The sequence below is a fragment of the Choloepus didactylus genome, chromosome 8 (assembly GCF_015220235.1).
Source record: "Choloepus didactylus isolate mChoDid1 chromosome 8, mChoDid1.pri, whole genome shotgun sequence".
Classification (NCBI taxonomy): domain Eukaryota; kingdom Metazoa; phylum Chordata; class Mammalia; order Pilosa; family Megalonychidae; genus Choloepus; species Choloepus didactylus.
Window position 1 is genome coordinate 6,961,640 of NC_051314.1, and position 17,437 is coordinate 6,979,076.

The 17,437-nt window shown below is 47.1% G+C and overlaps 1 protein-coding gene across 2 annotated transcripts; it reads left to right on the forward strand.

Annotated features, from left to right (window-relative positions):
* The first annotated feature begins 868 nt into the window (after positions 1-868).
* RTL6 (retrotransposon Gag like 6) lies at positions 869-6,648 on the forward strand. Of its 2 annotated transcripts, XM_037847835.1 has the most exons (3): positions 869-1,132; positions 1,421-1,467; positions 1,723-6,648. In XM_037847835.1, exon 3 carries the CDS (start codon positions 1,739-1,741, stop codon positions 2,456-2,458), a length of 720 nt encoding a protein of 239 aa, XP_037703763.1. In that variant the 5' UTR covers positions 869-1,132; positions 1,421-1,467; positions 1,723-1,738; the 3' UTR covers positions 2,459-6,648. The 2 variants fall into 2 exon arrangements, with proteins under 2 accessions (XP_037703763.1, XP_037703762.1); XM_037847834.1 differs by lacking the exon at positions 1,421-1,467.
* Positions 6,649-17,437: the final 10,789 nt, after the last annotated feature.

Sequence of the window (17,437 nt, forward strand, 5' to 3'; positions counted from 1 at the left end):
CAGCAAAGGCTGAGTGGGGAACTAGATTTCCATCCTCTCTGGGCTCCCTGCAGGCAGAGACTGTCTTGTGTGTCCGGCTACGCTCAGCCTGGGACTGGCCACTCAGAAGTATCTCAGCAAGGCCAAGCTGGAAAGTCATCCAGACCATCAGTCACTGAGCTCATACCCTTTGGCCCAGTAATTCACATCTTGGCATTTACTATGGGGAACATGGCAAAGAAAGGAGCTGGGATGCATGTGTAAGTGTGGTTTAGAAACCATGAACATGGAAAACAAGCTAGAAATCTATCAAAAGGGCCATGGTTAAATACATCGTGGTATACGCTTTCAATGGAACACAAGGCAGTAACCAAAAATCATGCTTTTGAAATAACTTTAATAGGGAAATGCTCAGAATTCAAAGTGCTCTTATGGTTATAAAGTAGTTCGTATGGTACAGAAAATATTATTTTGTAATAGAACAAATCATAGAAAAATAACTAGATGGAACTACAGAAAATGTTACTATTTGCTATCCCGATGTGGAGGGATTCTGAGTGATTTAAAATTTTCTTTTGCATTCATCTGCTTTATCTACGTTGAATTCATATTTAAGATACAATAAAAAGAAAAAAAAATAATTACAACACCCAAAAAAGGATTTTGCGAAGAGAAAACAAGGGAAGACACCCCTCCTAATCATAAAACAACAGTAGCCACAGCTATCGCTACTCGGCTGCTGACCCGAGCAATTAGTTGAGCAGGAAGGGGAAGGCCCGGCCGAAGCGGCGGAGCGGCGCGCCGATTCACGTCATTTCCGGGGCGGGCCCTCGGCCGCCGCGCGCTTTGGAGTGGGCCGTCTCCATGGCAACCTGTCGGGCCCGCCTGAGGCTCGCCGGCCGTCACCGACCCGGCCCCACACGCACAAAGGCCGCGCCGTGACTCGCCCTGCACCGAGGCCCCCGGCCCCGGGTCCCCGGCCCCACTCCTGCACCTGCTGGAGGCCGCGCGCCGCCGCTGCCAGTGCCTGACCTGACCGGGAAGCAGTTCTGGGCGGGCCGTCGCCGCGGTGACTCATCCGCCTGCCCGGCATCCCGGGCTCGGGCCATCTTGCTCGCGGCCGGCGTGGCGGACGAAGCCGCGGAGACCCCAGGTACGCGCGCCCGCCTCTTCTCGGGCCCCGCCGGCCCGGTCCCGCTCGCTGCCATTGTGGTGGCCCTGGGACCCGTCGCCCGCAGTCGTCCCCCGGCCTGCGCCGCAGGTGCAGCGCGCCTTTTGTTCTCCCCCAGGCGGGGATGGGCCCGGGGCGGCGCGGGTGGGGGCTTCTGGGCTTTGTGCGCGGCCTTGCCCCCTACTGTCTGCCCCTGCCCACACCGCTGCTCTTCTTTCTATCCCCCTTTGCAATGGAAACCTTCTTTTAAATATTTTTTTAATCCCTCAGGGTCCAACACAAGTCCATCCTCGTCCAGCTGACCTTGGCCTGGTGAGGTCGGCAGTCACGGAGCTGCACCCTGGAATAGGGCTTAGGGCCTGAAGGGCCGGCACCGCCTGCTGGGACCCTCTGGCTGTGCTGATCTCTAGGCCCCGTCAGCCCCTGCTCTCTCATTTGGTCTTCTCAGCTACTCTCTCGTCTTGAATCCCCCCATCCCCCTTCCTTGATTTCTCTGTGGGTCTAGTCCTATTTTAGCATCACCTTTTCTCAGATTTGGGGTTACCCATATCCCTTTTCACCCTCCCCTTTAGCTGACCTCTGGTCAACATGGTCCAACCCCAGGCATCAAAAGCTGAACCCACGGCCCCTGCAGCTTCCACGAATGCCCAGATGGATGACGTCATTGACACCTTGACCTCCCTGCGCCTCACCAACTCGGCGCTGAGGCGGGAGGCCTCAACCCTGCGGGCAGAAAAGGCCAATCTCACCAACATGCTGGAGAGTGTGATGGCCGAGCTGACCTTGCTGCGCACCAGGGCGCGGATCCCGGGGGCTCTCCAGATCACCCCGCCTATCTCTGCAATTACCTCAAATGGGACTCGGCCACTGACCACACCTCCCACCTCTCTGCCGGAGCCCTTCTCCGGAGACCCCGGGCAGCTGGCGGGGTTCTTGATGCAGATGGACAGATTCATGATCTTTCAGGCCTCGCGGTTCCCAGGTGAGGCCGAGCGAGTGGCATTCCTCGTGTCCCGTCTGACCGGGGAGGCAGAGAAGTGGGCCATCCCCCACATGCAACCTGACAGCCCTTTGCGAAACAACTATCAGGGGTTCTTGGCAGAGTTGCGGAGAACCTACAAGTCTCCGCTCCGACATGCTCGGAGGGCTCAAATCAGAAAGACTTCCGCCTCCAACAAGGCTGTGCGGGAACGGCAGATGTTGTGCCGCCAGCTGGCCGCCACAGGCACAGGGCCATGCCCCGTGCATCCTGCCTCAAATGGGACTAGTCCAACTCCGGCCTTGCCCACCCAAGCACGGAACCTTTAAAAACTTGCCACCCCTCTAGTAGTGTCCGCAGCCACCCAGGTAGCACCTGTTCTTTGCTGCATAGAAGAAGTGTCTGTACAACAGCACATCCCTCATTTGAAGACATCTCTTCCTGCCTCTCCAGACCTGTTCCATCAGGAGATCTTCCTTCCATCCCTCTTGGGCGCCTTAGTGACCCTCCTTGCTGTGCTTTCTCCCGTTGTGTCCTGGCTTTGTACCTGCAGCTCCACGCATGTTTCCCGCTCTTGCTTGCAACCCCAGCTCTTCTAATGACTGCATCTCTGCTATTCAGTCACAACTGCACAACATGCTTACAGGCCATCTGGCCTGACCCCTCCCCCCCAGCCTCACTAGGTTCGTAGATGCTTCTACGCCACCCTCTGCAGCCCCCAGGGCAGCTCCTCGGCTGTTGCCCTGTTCTCACCGATGAACCGTGGACAGAGAGGCCAGTCTAGCCAAGCTGGTGGCTCAGTATGTGTACCTGGAGGGTGGGGTCTGGCTTCCTGCTCACAGGTGGTCACCAGCCAGGCCAGGGCCCAGTGCAGCAGGCAGGGGCCTCGACCCTGCTATCCGTGACCAAGTGATCACGGCTGGCAGTGTAGGTCTAGCCCTTCTGGGTGGCAGACTTCACTTTGCACATGAATATGCATTCCAGTATGCCCTGCCCCTGGGGAAGAGCTAATACTGCAGCAGAAGGAAGAGTCCCCTGGAGGATGCACCTTTATTAATGCCTGGCTTTACCTGGCAGTGTTTTGATAGCTCCAGTTGTTTGGGGACTCTGAAACTTGCCTGCCAAATAAGGTCCTTCTGGACTTTGGGCCACCTGGGTGGCTCCAACAAGCTGACAGAGGCCGCAGATCCTCATGTTTAAGCCTGAGACCGACCGTAGGCCGACTGGTCAACCCTAGGGACTTATTTCGTACCCAAGATCTCATGAACGGCTAGTGTTCAGTCACCCCCCCCCCGCCTTTGCCCCATGCCCCCCTGGCCATTTCTGGGCCTTGCCTGACTTGAGACTATTCCCTTCCACATTCAGGTGGTATGTAGCCCTCACTCAGCCCCTTCAGCCACCCATACCATCTCTGGGTCTCTCAAACCTCCGTGTAGCATGTCCTCCCAGTGCCTGGGCTGTCCATCAGATGTCCAGCCTGCATACGAGGAAACATGTACTCCCTCTTAATAATGGGGAGCCTGTCTCCTCTGAGATACATCATTAAGCACTTGGGGCAGGGAGATATCTGCCTCTGACATCCCTAGCCAGGGCTTTGGCAGCATGAGCTATGGACTACCTCAGTCCCAATGTGACAGTGCAGAACTGGCCCTCCTGTCCTAATTTGGAGGGACAAAGCTATACCTCTTAGTGGTGGATGGCCTTGGGCTGCCTCACAGGAGAGACCAAGAAACCACTTCTAAATGACACTTGACCAAGCCCTTTGAACTGTGATGCTCCTGCCATCTTCCAATGCCAAATGAACCCCATTTACACGGCCACCTGGACCACCCTGGGTTCAGCTGCCCCCAGTCTAGGTGGTCTTGGCTTGCCAGTAGAGGGACAACCTCTGCACTGACCCAGAGACTTACGTCCTGGGGTACTAGACACGGTTCTGGAACCCACCCTCTCTTCCTAAGAGTTTTGATGGCGCTGGGAGGTGACTGCGTTCCTGAAGCAGCCACTGCTTTGCAAGGTCAAGGATGTTCAGTGGGTGCTGAGGTGCGTGGACCACTGCCACTGCTCATTGTAGACTCTGTTAGCCCAACTGCCCTGCTGAACAACTGCCTGGATACAGGCCTCAGGTTCCCCTGACTCCAGCCAAGGTTGTGCAGGTGGGACCATGGTGCTCATTACACATGCCTGGAAGAGGGACGCACAGTGGGACCACCATAGGGGGATGGTGGTGGTGGTGGGGACCTGTGGTGGGAGGTGCACAGGTCACTTTCTCTTTGTGCTCAGTTCTCTTGACTCCAGCAGCTGCATTAATACAATGTGTACCTGGCAGGAAGGGGTGCTCACAGGTGAAAGTACAATGGCATCTGGGGAGAAGGCAGCCTGCTGTGGTGTGCTGAAAGTGCTCTGGTGCTTTCATTGGGAGCTGTGTTTCCAAGTTGTGCTCCTGCTGACGGGGCCAGAGCCCCACGTGCCACAGCTGGGTCTGTGTCTGTGTCCGCGATGGGCCTACTTACTGCATCTGGGCTGCGGTGCCCGGTCCAAGCTGCTGCTCTGGCTTTGTTGGCTTCAGTGACTTGATTGTGTTGTGTCTCTTGGTGCTTCTGTTTTTGGGCTTGGGACTAGTGCTGTTGTACATTTGTGACCTTGATAGCTACCTACAACTTTGGAAAATGAAGCAGATGAGAGAAGGTCAGGGGGCTTCTCGTGGGTCTGGGAAGAAGCCCCTCCGTGAAGGTGCTGAGGAGCCTGCTGTGGTTCTAGAGGAAGACCCCTTAGTCCCCTTGGCGAGGATGAGACCCAGGCTCCGTCAGCCCCACATGGGACCAGAGTGACCGCGACTGAAGCTGAAGGAGAACGCGCAGGAGGCGAGAGGCTTGTACATGTTTTGGGGTTCTAATTTTTCTAAACCTAAGAGGACAGATATTGATTTATAAAAGGAACAGGATGTTTTAGTATTAAACAGTGCATGTGAGGGAAACTTTTGGGTATTTTCATGGTGATATGTCATATTATTTGGACTATTTTGCGACCACTTCCAGGTGTACATGGTACCCGCCCCGGTAAGTAAACTTCATTGCAGAGCAGGCACAGTTTGAGGTGGGATTTAGAATAGGGGGTGTCTCCTTGGCCTAATGTGGGGTTTGACCCTGGGATCAGCATAACGTCCTAAAGCATTTCAGTGACTTCTAGGAAATAGCTAAAGGCGCATCTGTTTCATCCCTGGTAAGTATATGGAGTAATGCGTAGGAGTGGGAAGATAGCCCCATGCAGGTGACACACTCCTGGTGTCAGGGGGATGGACAACCACCTGCCTCACAGCCACTATCCTGGCACTTAGGCCTGGGGGAGTGGGGGTGATGGGGAGAGTTGGGCAGACACTTAACCAAAGGGAGCAAGCCCTCTGGTTGTGTCAGAGGACCCCCGCTGGGGTCACCTACTGGGGGTAGAGCTTGTGGTGGGAAGGGGCCCCTTCCATCTTGCAGCCAGAGCTGTACTTTCCTTCTTTGGGAAGCATTGGTTTCGGGGCTTAGAGATAAGGCAAGGTGGGGGTCCTGGGGAGAGGAAGCAGAGAGCAGATGGTTGGGCCAATCAGAAGAGCTTTCCAGGGTAGGGGGGGATGCCCGGGGTTCAGGGCGGATGCCGAGAGCCTCCAGTGAGTGGAAGTGGAACTGACCTCCTGAGTAGTGTCTCCTGGGCCCTGACGGTGGCGTGGTGGTTGGAGCATGGGCAGCTGGCCAAGTACTTGCTATCCTATCTGTAAACAAGTACCAATGTACTGGGTCTTTTCATTATAAAAGTAAACCTACACTTCATAGAAATTTTTGGAAAATAAGGTAGAGGAAAGAAAAAAGTCAAATTACCATTTGGTGTCTTCTAGGCTTTTTTTCCCCTTCCAATCATGGTTTCTTTGCCTTTTGTTTTAACCTACTTGTGATGCCACCTTAAAACAGTTTTGTGTAGCTGTTATCACGGGCCTTTCCCTGTGTCATCACTGGTTTTAGTTGGAAGTGGCCGTAGGCTCATCCATGCCATAGACACTCTAGGGCTGGTGGTTGGTCAACATTGCCAGCATTGATTTTCCCTGTTAAAGACAGATGACTGTCTTTGTGCGTAAAGCTTTTTCCCAATGTCTGTCAGGTTGTTTCCTTAGGATAGATTCCCAGAGGTGGGATGGTTGAATTAAGAGAGTATGAAAACTTGAGGCTCTTATTACATATTGACAGAATGGTTTCCAGAAATGTTAGTTTGCCCTGCCACCAGCAAGGGTGAGTGTGCCCATCAATGAGCTTGCCAGTGCTGGGGATTGTCAGCTGGCCAAGTACTTGCTATTTTGATAACAAAAAATAGTATTGTGTTTGAGTTTGCGTTTCTTTGGTTTCTCGCAAGTTGAACAGCTTTTCATGTTAAGTAGCTGTATTTCGTATTTGTGGATTGTCAGTGTCCTTTGCTCTTACCTACTGGGGTCTAATAAATTTGTATGAGCTCATTATATATTAAAGATATTAACATGTTGTGTGTTGTATTTACTGCACATTTCCAGCGTTTTTACTTTTTTGTATTTTCACTTACTGAAGTTGTGATTTCTTTTATGTAGTTGATCCATTCTGTCCTTTACCACTGTGCCCCCTAGACTCTAAAATAGTGATAGCAGGAATATTTTCTGTTTTGTTCACAGCTGTCTATTTAGTGCCTATAACATCACCTGGCACATAGTAGGTCCTCAGTAAACATTTGCATGAATTGCATGAGAGGATGTGCTGGGTACTGGGACTGCATGGACGGGTGAGATGGTCCCTGCTGTCGGGCTTATGGTCGGCTGGCAGTTCTCAATCTTTTGTGTCTCAGGATTCCTTTAAATTCTTAAAAATCATTAAGGACCTGCTTATGTGGGTGTTTTGGTTTGCCGGAATGCTAGATACCAGAAATGGATTGGCTTTTCCAATGGGGATTTATTAACTTAAAATTTACAGTTCTAAGGCCATGAAAGTGTCCCAGTTAAGGCATCAACAGGATGATACCTGGACTCGGAAGACAGGCTGCTGTCGTCTGGGGTTCCTCTGCCACATGGGAAGGCACATGATGTCTGCTGGTCCTCTCCTGTGTTCTGGTTTCAGTGGCTCCTGTAGCTCCTCTGGGAGCTTTTTCTCTGTGCTCCATCCAGACTTCTCTGGGTGTTTCTCTCTGAGCTCTCCAGACTTCTTTTTGTCTTTTATCCTGTCACAGAAGACTCCAGGAAAAGGATCAAGACCAACCTTGAATCAGTTGGGTCACATCGCAATTGAAACAACCTAATCAAAAGGTTCTACCCACAATAGATCTGCACCTACAGGAATGGATTAAAAGAACATGGCATTTTCTGGGGCACATAACAGCTTCAACCAGCACAGTGGGTTATATTTTTCATATTATAAATTAAAGCTGGGAAAATTTTGAAATATTAATTTGAAAATAAAATAAACTTACATGTCAATATAAATAGCATATTTTTATGAAAACAATTTCCCAAAACAACAAATCAGTGAATAGAGTGGTATTTTACATTTTTCCAAATTTCTTTAACATCTCAGCTGGAGTCTCAGATGTGCCTCTGTCTTGAATCTTTTGCATGATCACATGTTCACATGTCATGTGGTCCTCATTACACTGCACGCTCAAGAGTGAGTGAGTGAAAAGGGCAAGTCACAGTTTAGTATTGTGAAAACAGTTCTTACCTCACAGACCCCCTGAGACAGCCTCATTCCCCTTTGAGAACTGCTGGTCTAAGAAGAGGCAAGATTTGGCAAGTCTGTAAACCTCTCGGTCTGCTCCTTTGCATTTTCTTTCTTTGCTTTAAACTAAAGGTCTTTTTTCCCCCTCTAGATTTAGTGAAGTTATTTCTGGAATTAATTTGGGTGTTGTGATGGTTAGGTTCATGTGTCAACTTGGCCAGGTGATAGTACCCAGCTGTCTGGTCAAGCAAACACTGGCCTAACAATTGCTGTGAGGATGTTTGTGACTGGTTGATAAACCAACAGGCTGGTTTATTAAATCATAAGTCAATTGACTGCAGCTGTGACTGATGACTCACTGAAGGGCGTGCCTTCCACAATGAGAGAATGCAGTTGGCTGGATTTAATCCAATTAGTCAGTTGAAGACTTATAAGTGAGACAGATAGAGGACCTTCACTTCTTCAGTTGCCCAGCAAAGCATTTCCTGAGGAGTTCGTCGAAGTTGCCAGTTCATTTCCTGAGGAGTTCATTGGACATCTTCCTTGGAGTTGACAGTTTGCTGACTGCTCTACAGAATTTGGACTCGTGCATACCCACAGTTGCGTGAGTCACTTTTATAAATTTTATAGTCATAGACACCTCTCATTGATTGTTTCCCTAGAGAACCCTAACTAATACAGATGTGTAGTATGAGGACCTTGGACATTCAAAAGGAGCTCTGCTGCAAAGAAAGTATCCCAAGAGATGGCTCAGGAACATCTAACTCAGCCTCACACCTGTCTTACTGTTTTCTTTTTAACCAATGGGATCGTGCTATATGTGCTCCTTGTTAATTTGGCATTTTTCCACTTAATATGTGATGAAGACTTGCCAATATCATGCCATTTTCTTTGAAAATCTGATTTACAAATGAATGAAAATATTCCATCTGTGGATTTGCCACACTTTATTAAAACAACCTCTTTCTTTTGGGAATTTAACTTGTTTACGCTTTTTGTCGTTTTTGTAAATGATGCTGCAGTAAACATCCTAGCAGCTGTTTCCTTGGGGATATTTTGCTGTTGTGACTGTGATCAGTTTCGTTTACATTGACTGAGAGGTCACTGCTGATTTGCAGGGTTGCTGTTAATGTGGGTCTTTGAATGCAGAGTGGTTTAGTGGTTTTCCAGTTGATTCCTCTGAGTTTTCACAGGCAAGAGTATCATCTCTAAATAGTGGTGTTTGTCGGCTCTTGGAGTAGATGGCGTGGTGCCCGACCCGGGGCCCCCTCCAGGACTGCCGTGCTCATTTTCCCAGTTGCTGGAAATGTTGGTGGCTGACAGCTGTTTGCCGACACTTTCTCCAGAACTTGCTCTCAAAGGAAGGCAATGCCTCACCCAAGGCTATGCCTCCTTCCAGTAGCAGCACACAACAGAGGTGTGGGACAGCTCTGAAAGGCCATTCCAGCTCCAGAGCTCCCCCTGAGATGGCCTGAGGCCTCTGCCGAGACTTCATCACAGCCTGACTCTTCCCTCTGCTCAGTCCTGCTGCCTCCCGTCCCCCTCACAGGTGTTGCTCCCAACAGCTCGCCTCCTGTAGCAAACCTTTGTCTCAGTCCATTTTCCGTCCATTTTCCAGGGAAGGTGACGTGTAACAGTCCATTCCATTACTTTTGCTTCTTATTTGTATTGTCCTCTTACTCCACTGCCTGGAATTTCCAAAAGAACATTATATATTATTATTGATGGCTGGCACTCTTTGTCTTGCTCCTGACTTTTATGGGAGTTAATAATTGCCAGGAGCGTCTGGGTTTACGGCCAGCGCCGTGTTCGTTGCTTCACACCTGTTACATTTAATCCTTATGAGGTTCCAAAGGGAGAGTATCATCCCCATTTGGCAGATGAGGAAAAGGGCTTAGGGAGGTTAAGTGGCTTGTCCCTGATCACACAGCTGGTACGACCATTTCTGGGACCTGGCTTTAGTCACTGGGGCCCCACAGCTTGCCTCTTACCCATCCCCTTTGGGTTTCTCACCTTTATGTGCGATTAGAGCACTTGGTATAAGATAATTTTCTGGGTCATGATTGAGTTTATACTGAAACCTCTCTTTTCTCCAAGCATGTTAAGTAAAACAAAAACAACCCCCCCACACACACATACAATGTATGTATGTGCATTTGAAAATAATAAAGGAAAATTTTTGTGGACCATAAATGAAAAGAAGAAAACTGAAAAAGAAGAAACTGAAGAAACTGAAAAATAAAGCAATATATGGGACTCGTGTGCTGGGAATGGGGGCTGGCGACTCTGCCGCTGGCTTGGGTGTATGGGCTGCCCCCCATGGCCAGGGGCAGAAACAAATCATTTGCCTGAGGCCAGGGCCCTGCCCTATAGAACGCACAGGGAAATTACCGCCAGCTGAGTCCTAAGTATAGACCTGGTTTACCCTGTGCCCCCGAGGACCGGGGCAGAAGCCAACTGAGACCTCCACTTGGCCCAGGGCCCACGTGGGAGAATTCATAAAGCATACGGGATAAAGTAGTATCGTGACAGCCTATCACCAGACCACCAGATAGGGAGATTCTTCCCTGGTGGATAGAGATAATAGAGCAATCTGAAAGGTTTTTAAGTCAGCTTGTTCAGAATCATAAAGGTGCAAAAGGAGGAAATGGAGCTAAAGATTACGACAGAGCAGACGCAGTGCCTGTTCCCGAGCAGCTCCCAAGGCCCCTCCACGTTCCCTGTGTGCCCTTGTGTTAGCACTGGGGCTCTAGCTTGTTTTCATTCGGATTCCCTGTTTCAGGATCCGGTGTGTACCCATGCTCCCCCCTCCACCCTCCCCACCACCAGTTTCTCATGAAATGGGTGCTGTGTCCCTTTGACACAGTTTTCACCCACAGAGAACGAGCTCACATTTTTTTCATCAGTTCTCATTCATTTTTTTTTTCTGCTGAACTTACTTGTTTAAGACTTACTGTAATAAGTTATATATATATATATTTTGAAAAATATAGAATGGGAAAAGAATAAAAATCATTTGCACTCTCACCACTCAGAAAGATGTAGTTATTATTTCTATATTCCCTTTTAGTCTTTTTTTCCTTGCAAATACACACACACACACACACACACATACACACACACACTCTTACAAATTTGGATCATTCCAGATAAATTTTAGAATTTATAAGTCTTATGAGGATTTTTATTAGAATTCAATGAATCCTATAAACTTCTTTGAGACAATGGACATCTTGCAATGTTCAGTCACACACTCTGTGAACAAAGCACCTCTCCCCATTCATTCAAATCCTATTTTATGTCCTATACAAAGTTTATAGTCTCACTCACATTGGTGTCAATTTTTTGAGAAGGTTGTTGATATATATGTCATTTTTTTCTATTGTAAATATAACATTTTATTTTTATGTATTAGAGATATTGATCAATGTACTATTTTTTATGTTGCCATGATACTGAAGTCTCAATAATTTTACAGGTTTTACAGTTGATTCTCTTGGGTTTCTCATATAATCACATGTCCCGCAAATACTACTTTCTACTGCTTCCTAGTATTTTATTATTTTATTTATTTTCTTCTCATCACATTCGCGGAGGTTGAGAGGATTCCCTCCCATGTTTGCCTTCATGCTGCCGGTTTCTGTGGTCTCTTTTTGCGAGTTATCACTGCTGGTGAGGTCACGCCATCTGGCCTGCTGATGGCACCGTGGCCAGGCCATGCAGCTCAGATGACGTCCACTGTTGCTCTGCTTAGGTTGTGTTCAGATGCCCGTTAGGAACCCGTGCTCCTTTCCGCAGTGGCCCGTTCTAGTTGAATGTGTCTGCTTTCCTCCTGTCAGATCCCAGAAAAAAGAGTCTAACATATAGAAGGAATGTCTGATCCAAGGGCCCGGCAGCTTATCTCCTAGAAATCAGGTGCGCCATAAACTAAGGGTTGAAGGCTGTTTTAGAAATCCCAGTCATAGTGGCTCCTCGACCCCAAAAGGCAGATACGTCAAGATCGGATAGGTCCATAGGATGAACGACCACAAGCAAGCCAAAAGGCCTGCTTCCTCCACATAGATAATACAGCTGCACATCAAAGAAGAGTAGAGTGCTGGAACCCTAGTAACAGTCAGCTCAGACGTTGATAAGCCCTCAGCCACTCAAAGCACGGGACACCCTTCCCTCCCCACGTGGTTTTTTTCTTTAAAAAATGCTGCTCTCAGAAAGAGAGCAGGAGCCATTTTCTTTCTTTTCGCTGGCTCCCACCTGCTTTCTTCCTCTAATAAATCTTAAACTTTATACTTACACTTTGATTCGCTGTGTTGTGTGGATTCTTGAACGACTCCAACCTAACATCCCCTTTCCTTACCCCAATTATTCATGAACCCACAGCCTTGCTGGTGAGATCGTCTCACCTAACTTAGCAGCTCTCAGAGGCTGGGAAGCTGACTCACGCTCTCAGCTATCTTCCACTGCCTATCCTACACTCCTGGGTGATTAATACCCTCAGTGCAAACTTAGCACTGTGACCCTTACCCCTGCCACCCCCCAGCATCTGGCTTTGCCACTTTGTCATCTCTTTCAGTGGTCCTTCCATCTGTTCCAGAACTTCTGTATGTGACTGTGGAGTCTCCTGGATTCCAGACACCATTGTGTTCACAGAAACCTGATGGTTGCACCATAATCAAAACCATTAGAAGAGCTTGATTTCTGGTGGGACCACCTGGGGAGCTCTGCTGACCTTCTCCCCAGTGAAAGTGGTGAAAACTAGTGAAAAAAAACCCCACAACCATTTAAAGCCTCTGGAAATGGTTCTAAGGACAAACAGTAAATGAAGAAACATCTACTCGAGCATTTGTGAAAATCCAACAAGAAAGGAGAAGGCCTGTGGTGTTTGAACCAATCCTGCTCCCCGCCCCCCTTTCCAGCTCAGCTGGACAAACTCCACTCCAGGTTACTGCCGCCTGGATCACAGGGGTCCCGCCCCCAGCTCTCGGAGGCCTTTCTTCCTTGGAGGGGCAGGACCTCAGCCTGCTCCTCCTGCCTCCAGCCACCTGTTGCCAAGGCCAAGTTCCAGGCAAGGGCAGTGAGAGATGGAGTCTCCATTCTTCCTCCCAGCTCCCACCTGTGGGCCACACGTGTGGAGAATCCTGGGGCCCCATCGCTCTGGCCCGTTGGTGAGGCAGTGGTTCCCCAGCAGGAGGGGCAAGCCCAGGTTGCTGTCTACACCCCCACCCCTCACTGAGTGCTAAGTTCCTGCACCAGAGGTGTCACTCTGAGCGAAGCTCCACATCCCACTCCTAGCTCCAGGGCCTGGATTTCTCCAGAGCAGAGATTTTGCCTGAGGGGGAAACACAATAAAGCAGTTAGCCCCTAATCTCTTCCTGAGGAACTGACTTCATTGGCAATAAAGAGTGAAGAAATTCAAGCCCAGAGGGGCTCTAAGGAATAGTGGCGATTGTAATGAAAGGTAATTGGGAGGAGATTCAAGACACAGGCTAAACTGTAGGCCTGATAGTTTGTGGGAGAGACTCAGAGATAAGACAACAGGGAGATGGTAAAGTAATGATTATGACATTGTGTTGTTGGGTTTGTAATATTAAGAGATGTCATATGTACATCAATTATACCACAAAAGGGAGGAAAAGGGAATAGAGCTATATGTTTCTCTATGTCACTGGAATTAAGCCAGTATAAATCGGAAGCTGATTCAGATAAGATATAGATGGTAATCCTAGAGCAACCATTAAAAAAAATCCTCAAAATATTTAGTAAAAAAAATCATTAAATAAATTAAATACTACATTAGAAGGTCCTTAAAGCAAAAGAAAAGAAAGCAGTAAAGGAGCATTAGTGGAACAAAAAAGACATGTCACCTATAGAAAACAAAAAGAACAATGGTAAACAGAACTCTAACTCCATCAATAATAGCAGAAAATCTACCAAAATAGAAGAGGGAACACTTCCTACTCATTTTACGAGGCCAATATTACTCTAATACCAAAACCAGACAAAGACATCAGAAGAAAAGAAAACTCCAGACCAATATCTTTTATGAATATGGAAGCATAATGCTAGCAAACGGAATCCAACAACACATAAGAATTATACACCATGACCAAGTGGGATTTGTCCCAGGTTGCAAGGTTAGTTCAACATCCAAAAATCAATTAATGCAATACATCAGTTCAATAGAATAAAACAAAAACAAAACCCACAAGATTATCTCAATAGATGCAGAAAAAGCATTTAACAAAACCCAACACCTTTCATGACAAAAACACTCAGAAAACTAGGAATGGAAGGGAACTTCCTCACATAATAAAGGGCAGCCATGAAAAACTCACAGCTAAATTGTACTTAATGGTGAAAGACTGGCTGCTTTCCCCTTAAGGTCAGGAACAATACTAGGATGCCCACTCTTTCTAGTTCCCTTTAATATTGAACTGGACATTCTAGTTAGGGCAATTAGGCAAGGGGGAAAAGCATCCATATTGGAAAGGAAGAAGTAAAACTATCTCTATTTGCAGATGACGTGATTTTGTAAATACAAAATCCTAAGGAAACTACTAAAAAACTATTAGAATTAATAAATGAGTTCAGCAAGGTTGCAGGATACAAGATCAATAGACAATCAATCATATTTCTATATGTTTTCAATGAACAACCTGAAAATAAAATTAAGAAAGCAATTTCATTTAAAAAAGCATTAAAAATAAAATACTTTGGAAAAAATTAACAAAAGAAGTGCAAAACTTATACTCTGAAAACTACAGAACATGGTTGAAAGAAATTAAAGACTTAGTATTAAGATGGCGATACTGACCAATCTGATCCAGATGAATTTTTTGTAGAAATTGACAAGCTGATTCTAAATTCATATGGAATTGTAGTAAACCCAGAATAGCCAAAACAATCTTGGAAAAAAGAAAAAAAAAGAACGTAGTAGGAGTACTCACACTTCCTGATTTCAAAAGTTGCTACCAAGCAGTGGTAAACAAGACAGTGTGGTACTGGCACAAAGATAGACATAAGGTCAATGGAATAGAATTGTGAGACCAGTAGTAAACCCACACATCTCTGGTCAACTGATCTTCCACAAGGAAGATCCAATCTGGAAAGAATAGCCTTTTCAACAACTGATGCTGGGACCACTGGAAATGAATGAATTTGAGCCCCTACCTCACACAATATACAAAATTTAACTCAGAGCTAAAATTATAAAACTTGTAGAAGAAAACACAGGCAAATCATCATTACCTTGGATTTGCAAAGAATTTTTGGATATAACAACAACAGTATAAACAACAAAAGAAAGAGCAGTTGGACTTCATCAAAATTTAAAACTTTTGTGCTTCAAAGAACACAATCTAGAAAGTGATAGAATATACACTATATACCATGTATGTATCTATACACACTATACCATATCATATTAATTGTATTATATCAGTTATGTTACATTACATTATATTATTAGAATGAAAAGATGAATGGGCAAAGTATCTGATTGGACATCTCTAAGGAAGATATACAAATGGCCAACCAGCATGTGAAAAAATGCTTGACGTCGTTACTTATCATGGAAATGCAAATCAAAACCACAATGAGATGCCACTTCATACACACCAGGTTAGCTAGAATGGAAAACAATAATGAGGGTTGGCAAGGATGTGGAAAAATTAGAACTCTCATACACTGCTGGTGGGAAGGTAAACGGGTGCAGCCACTTTGAAAAACCGGTGGGCAGTTCCTCAGATGATTAAACACAGAGTTACATTATGACCGGCATTCCACCCTCTGACCATCCAGAAACTGTACATGAATTTATATCAGCATTATTCATAATAGCCGACACAAATGGGTGGAAACAACCTAAATGTCCACCAACTGATAAATGAATATACCAAATGTGGCACGTCCATACAGTGGAATACTATTTGGCCATAAAAAGGATGTGCTACACCGTGGATGACCCTTGAAAGCTTGCCAGTCACAAAAGACCACCTATTGATTCCATTCATCTAAAATATCTAGAACAAGGAAGTCTATATAGGGACAGAAAGTAGATTGGTGGTTGCTTTGGAGTGAATGAAATGGGGGAGCGGATGTGGGGAAGTGATAGCTAAAGGGTACAGGATTTCTTTTTGAGGCCGATGAGAATGTTCTAAACTTGACTGTGGTGATGGTTGCACTTATCTGTGACTAACCTAAAAGCCACTGAAGTGTGCACTTTAATTGGGTGAATTGTGTGGTATGTAAATTACATCTCAATAAGGCTGATAAAAAAATCCAATAGAAATTGCCAACTTTCTCAGATCAGATCATAGCATTTTCAAGGATAGCAAAAGCCCATGAGTTCCTTGTGAATCTAAGGGCCATGCAGGCACAGGACATCTGCCAAAAGCCACCTAACTTCAGGAAAAGCAATTTAATTGCTAGATACAGAGATCTAACAGGATCTCAGGCTGGTCTTTTCCTTTTAACCCAGAGCTGTAGATGAGGCCTGAAGCTGAGGGTGAAAGGCAGTATATAAGCCATATTCTGAGCCTGGAGAACTGCCCCCAAGCTGTCAGCAGCAACATGCTGGAAGGGGTTTCTTAGACACGCCATTTGGTCAGAACCAAAACGCTGTAGATCGGGTGGCTGTTTATCCACCCGGGCTTGGAGCTAGACCACACTGGACCACACTTCGCTGCCTCCTTGAGCTGGAAGGCAGGGCTAACCTCTGACTTCTCACCAATGGAATATGAGGGGTGTCCCCCCTGCTCTTTCCCCGTCCACCAGTTGATGAATGCCGATGGTCGTGGTGACCTTGGAAAGCACACATGGAAGACGGACGGGGCTGGTACCTGAGTCACTGCTTGGAGGAGGCGGTCAAGAACAACCATGTTACACCTTCCCTGACTGAGAAATAAACACAGCATTTGCCGGAGACTGGGTCGGCAGAATTCTCTCCCTTGGAGAATACAATGGAGACCCAGTGGTGAGCCCCGTTTTCTCCTTCCTGGAAGAAAGCCAGGGAAAGCTTTGAGAACCCCCTATACGGATTGAGGCACCTCTGGGGAGAGTGAGGGCATTCTGTTCCTTTACCGGATGCCTTCGTGGCCAGTGGACTTGCACCTGCTTTGTCCTAGTGAGCAGCGGTTAAGGGAATTAGCAGGGACCGTGGATGCCTGTGAAGGCACAGGGAGTTCCCAGTTCCCAGAATGAATGGACGCTGAATCCCCCCGTGCCTGCTGCCCCCTGGGGAGCTCCATGTTGTGGGATCACCAGCCCCTCCAAGCCACCAGGGTCACAGGCAGCTGTGGCCGCCACGGGCAGAGGGAGGGCGATAAGCTCTGAATTGTGTCTGAGATGAACATTCTTTAGAAATAAACAGGACTTTAGTCTTAAACACCTAAGAGACAGTGCTAAAAACCAAAGTGACGAGAAAGCCTTGGAACCTGGCCACGGTGCCATTAGGGGACCTCCTACCCAGTGGGAAGGAGGGGTTCAACAGATCCCACTTGGATTGGGCTTTGGAAGAAATAACACTTTTCTATTTATATTCCCAACAAGTTGGGACTCCTCAATAAACCAGTTACACATAATTCACTTAAATTAAGGAAAAAACAA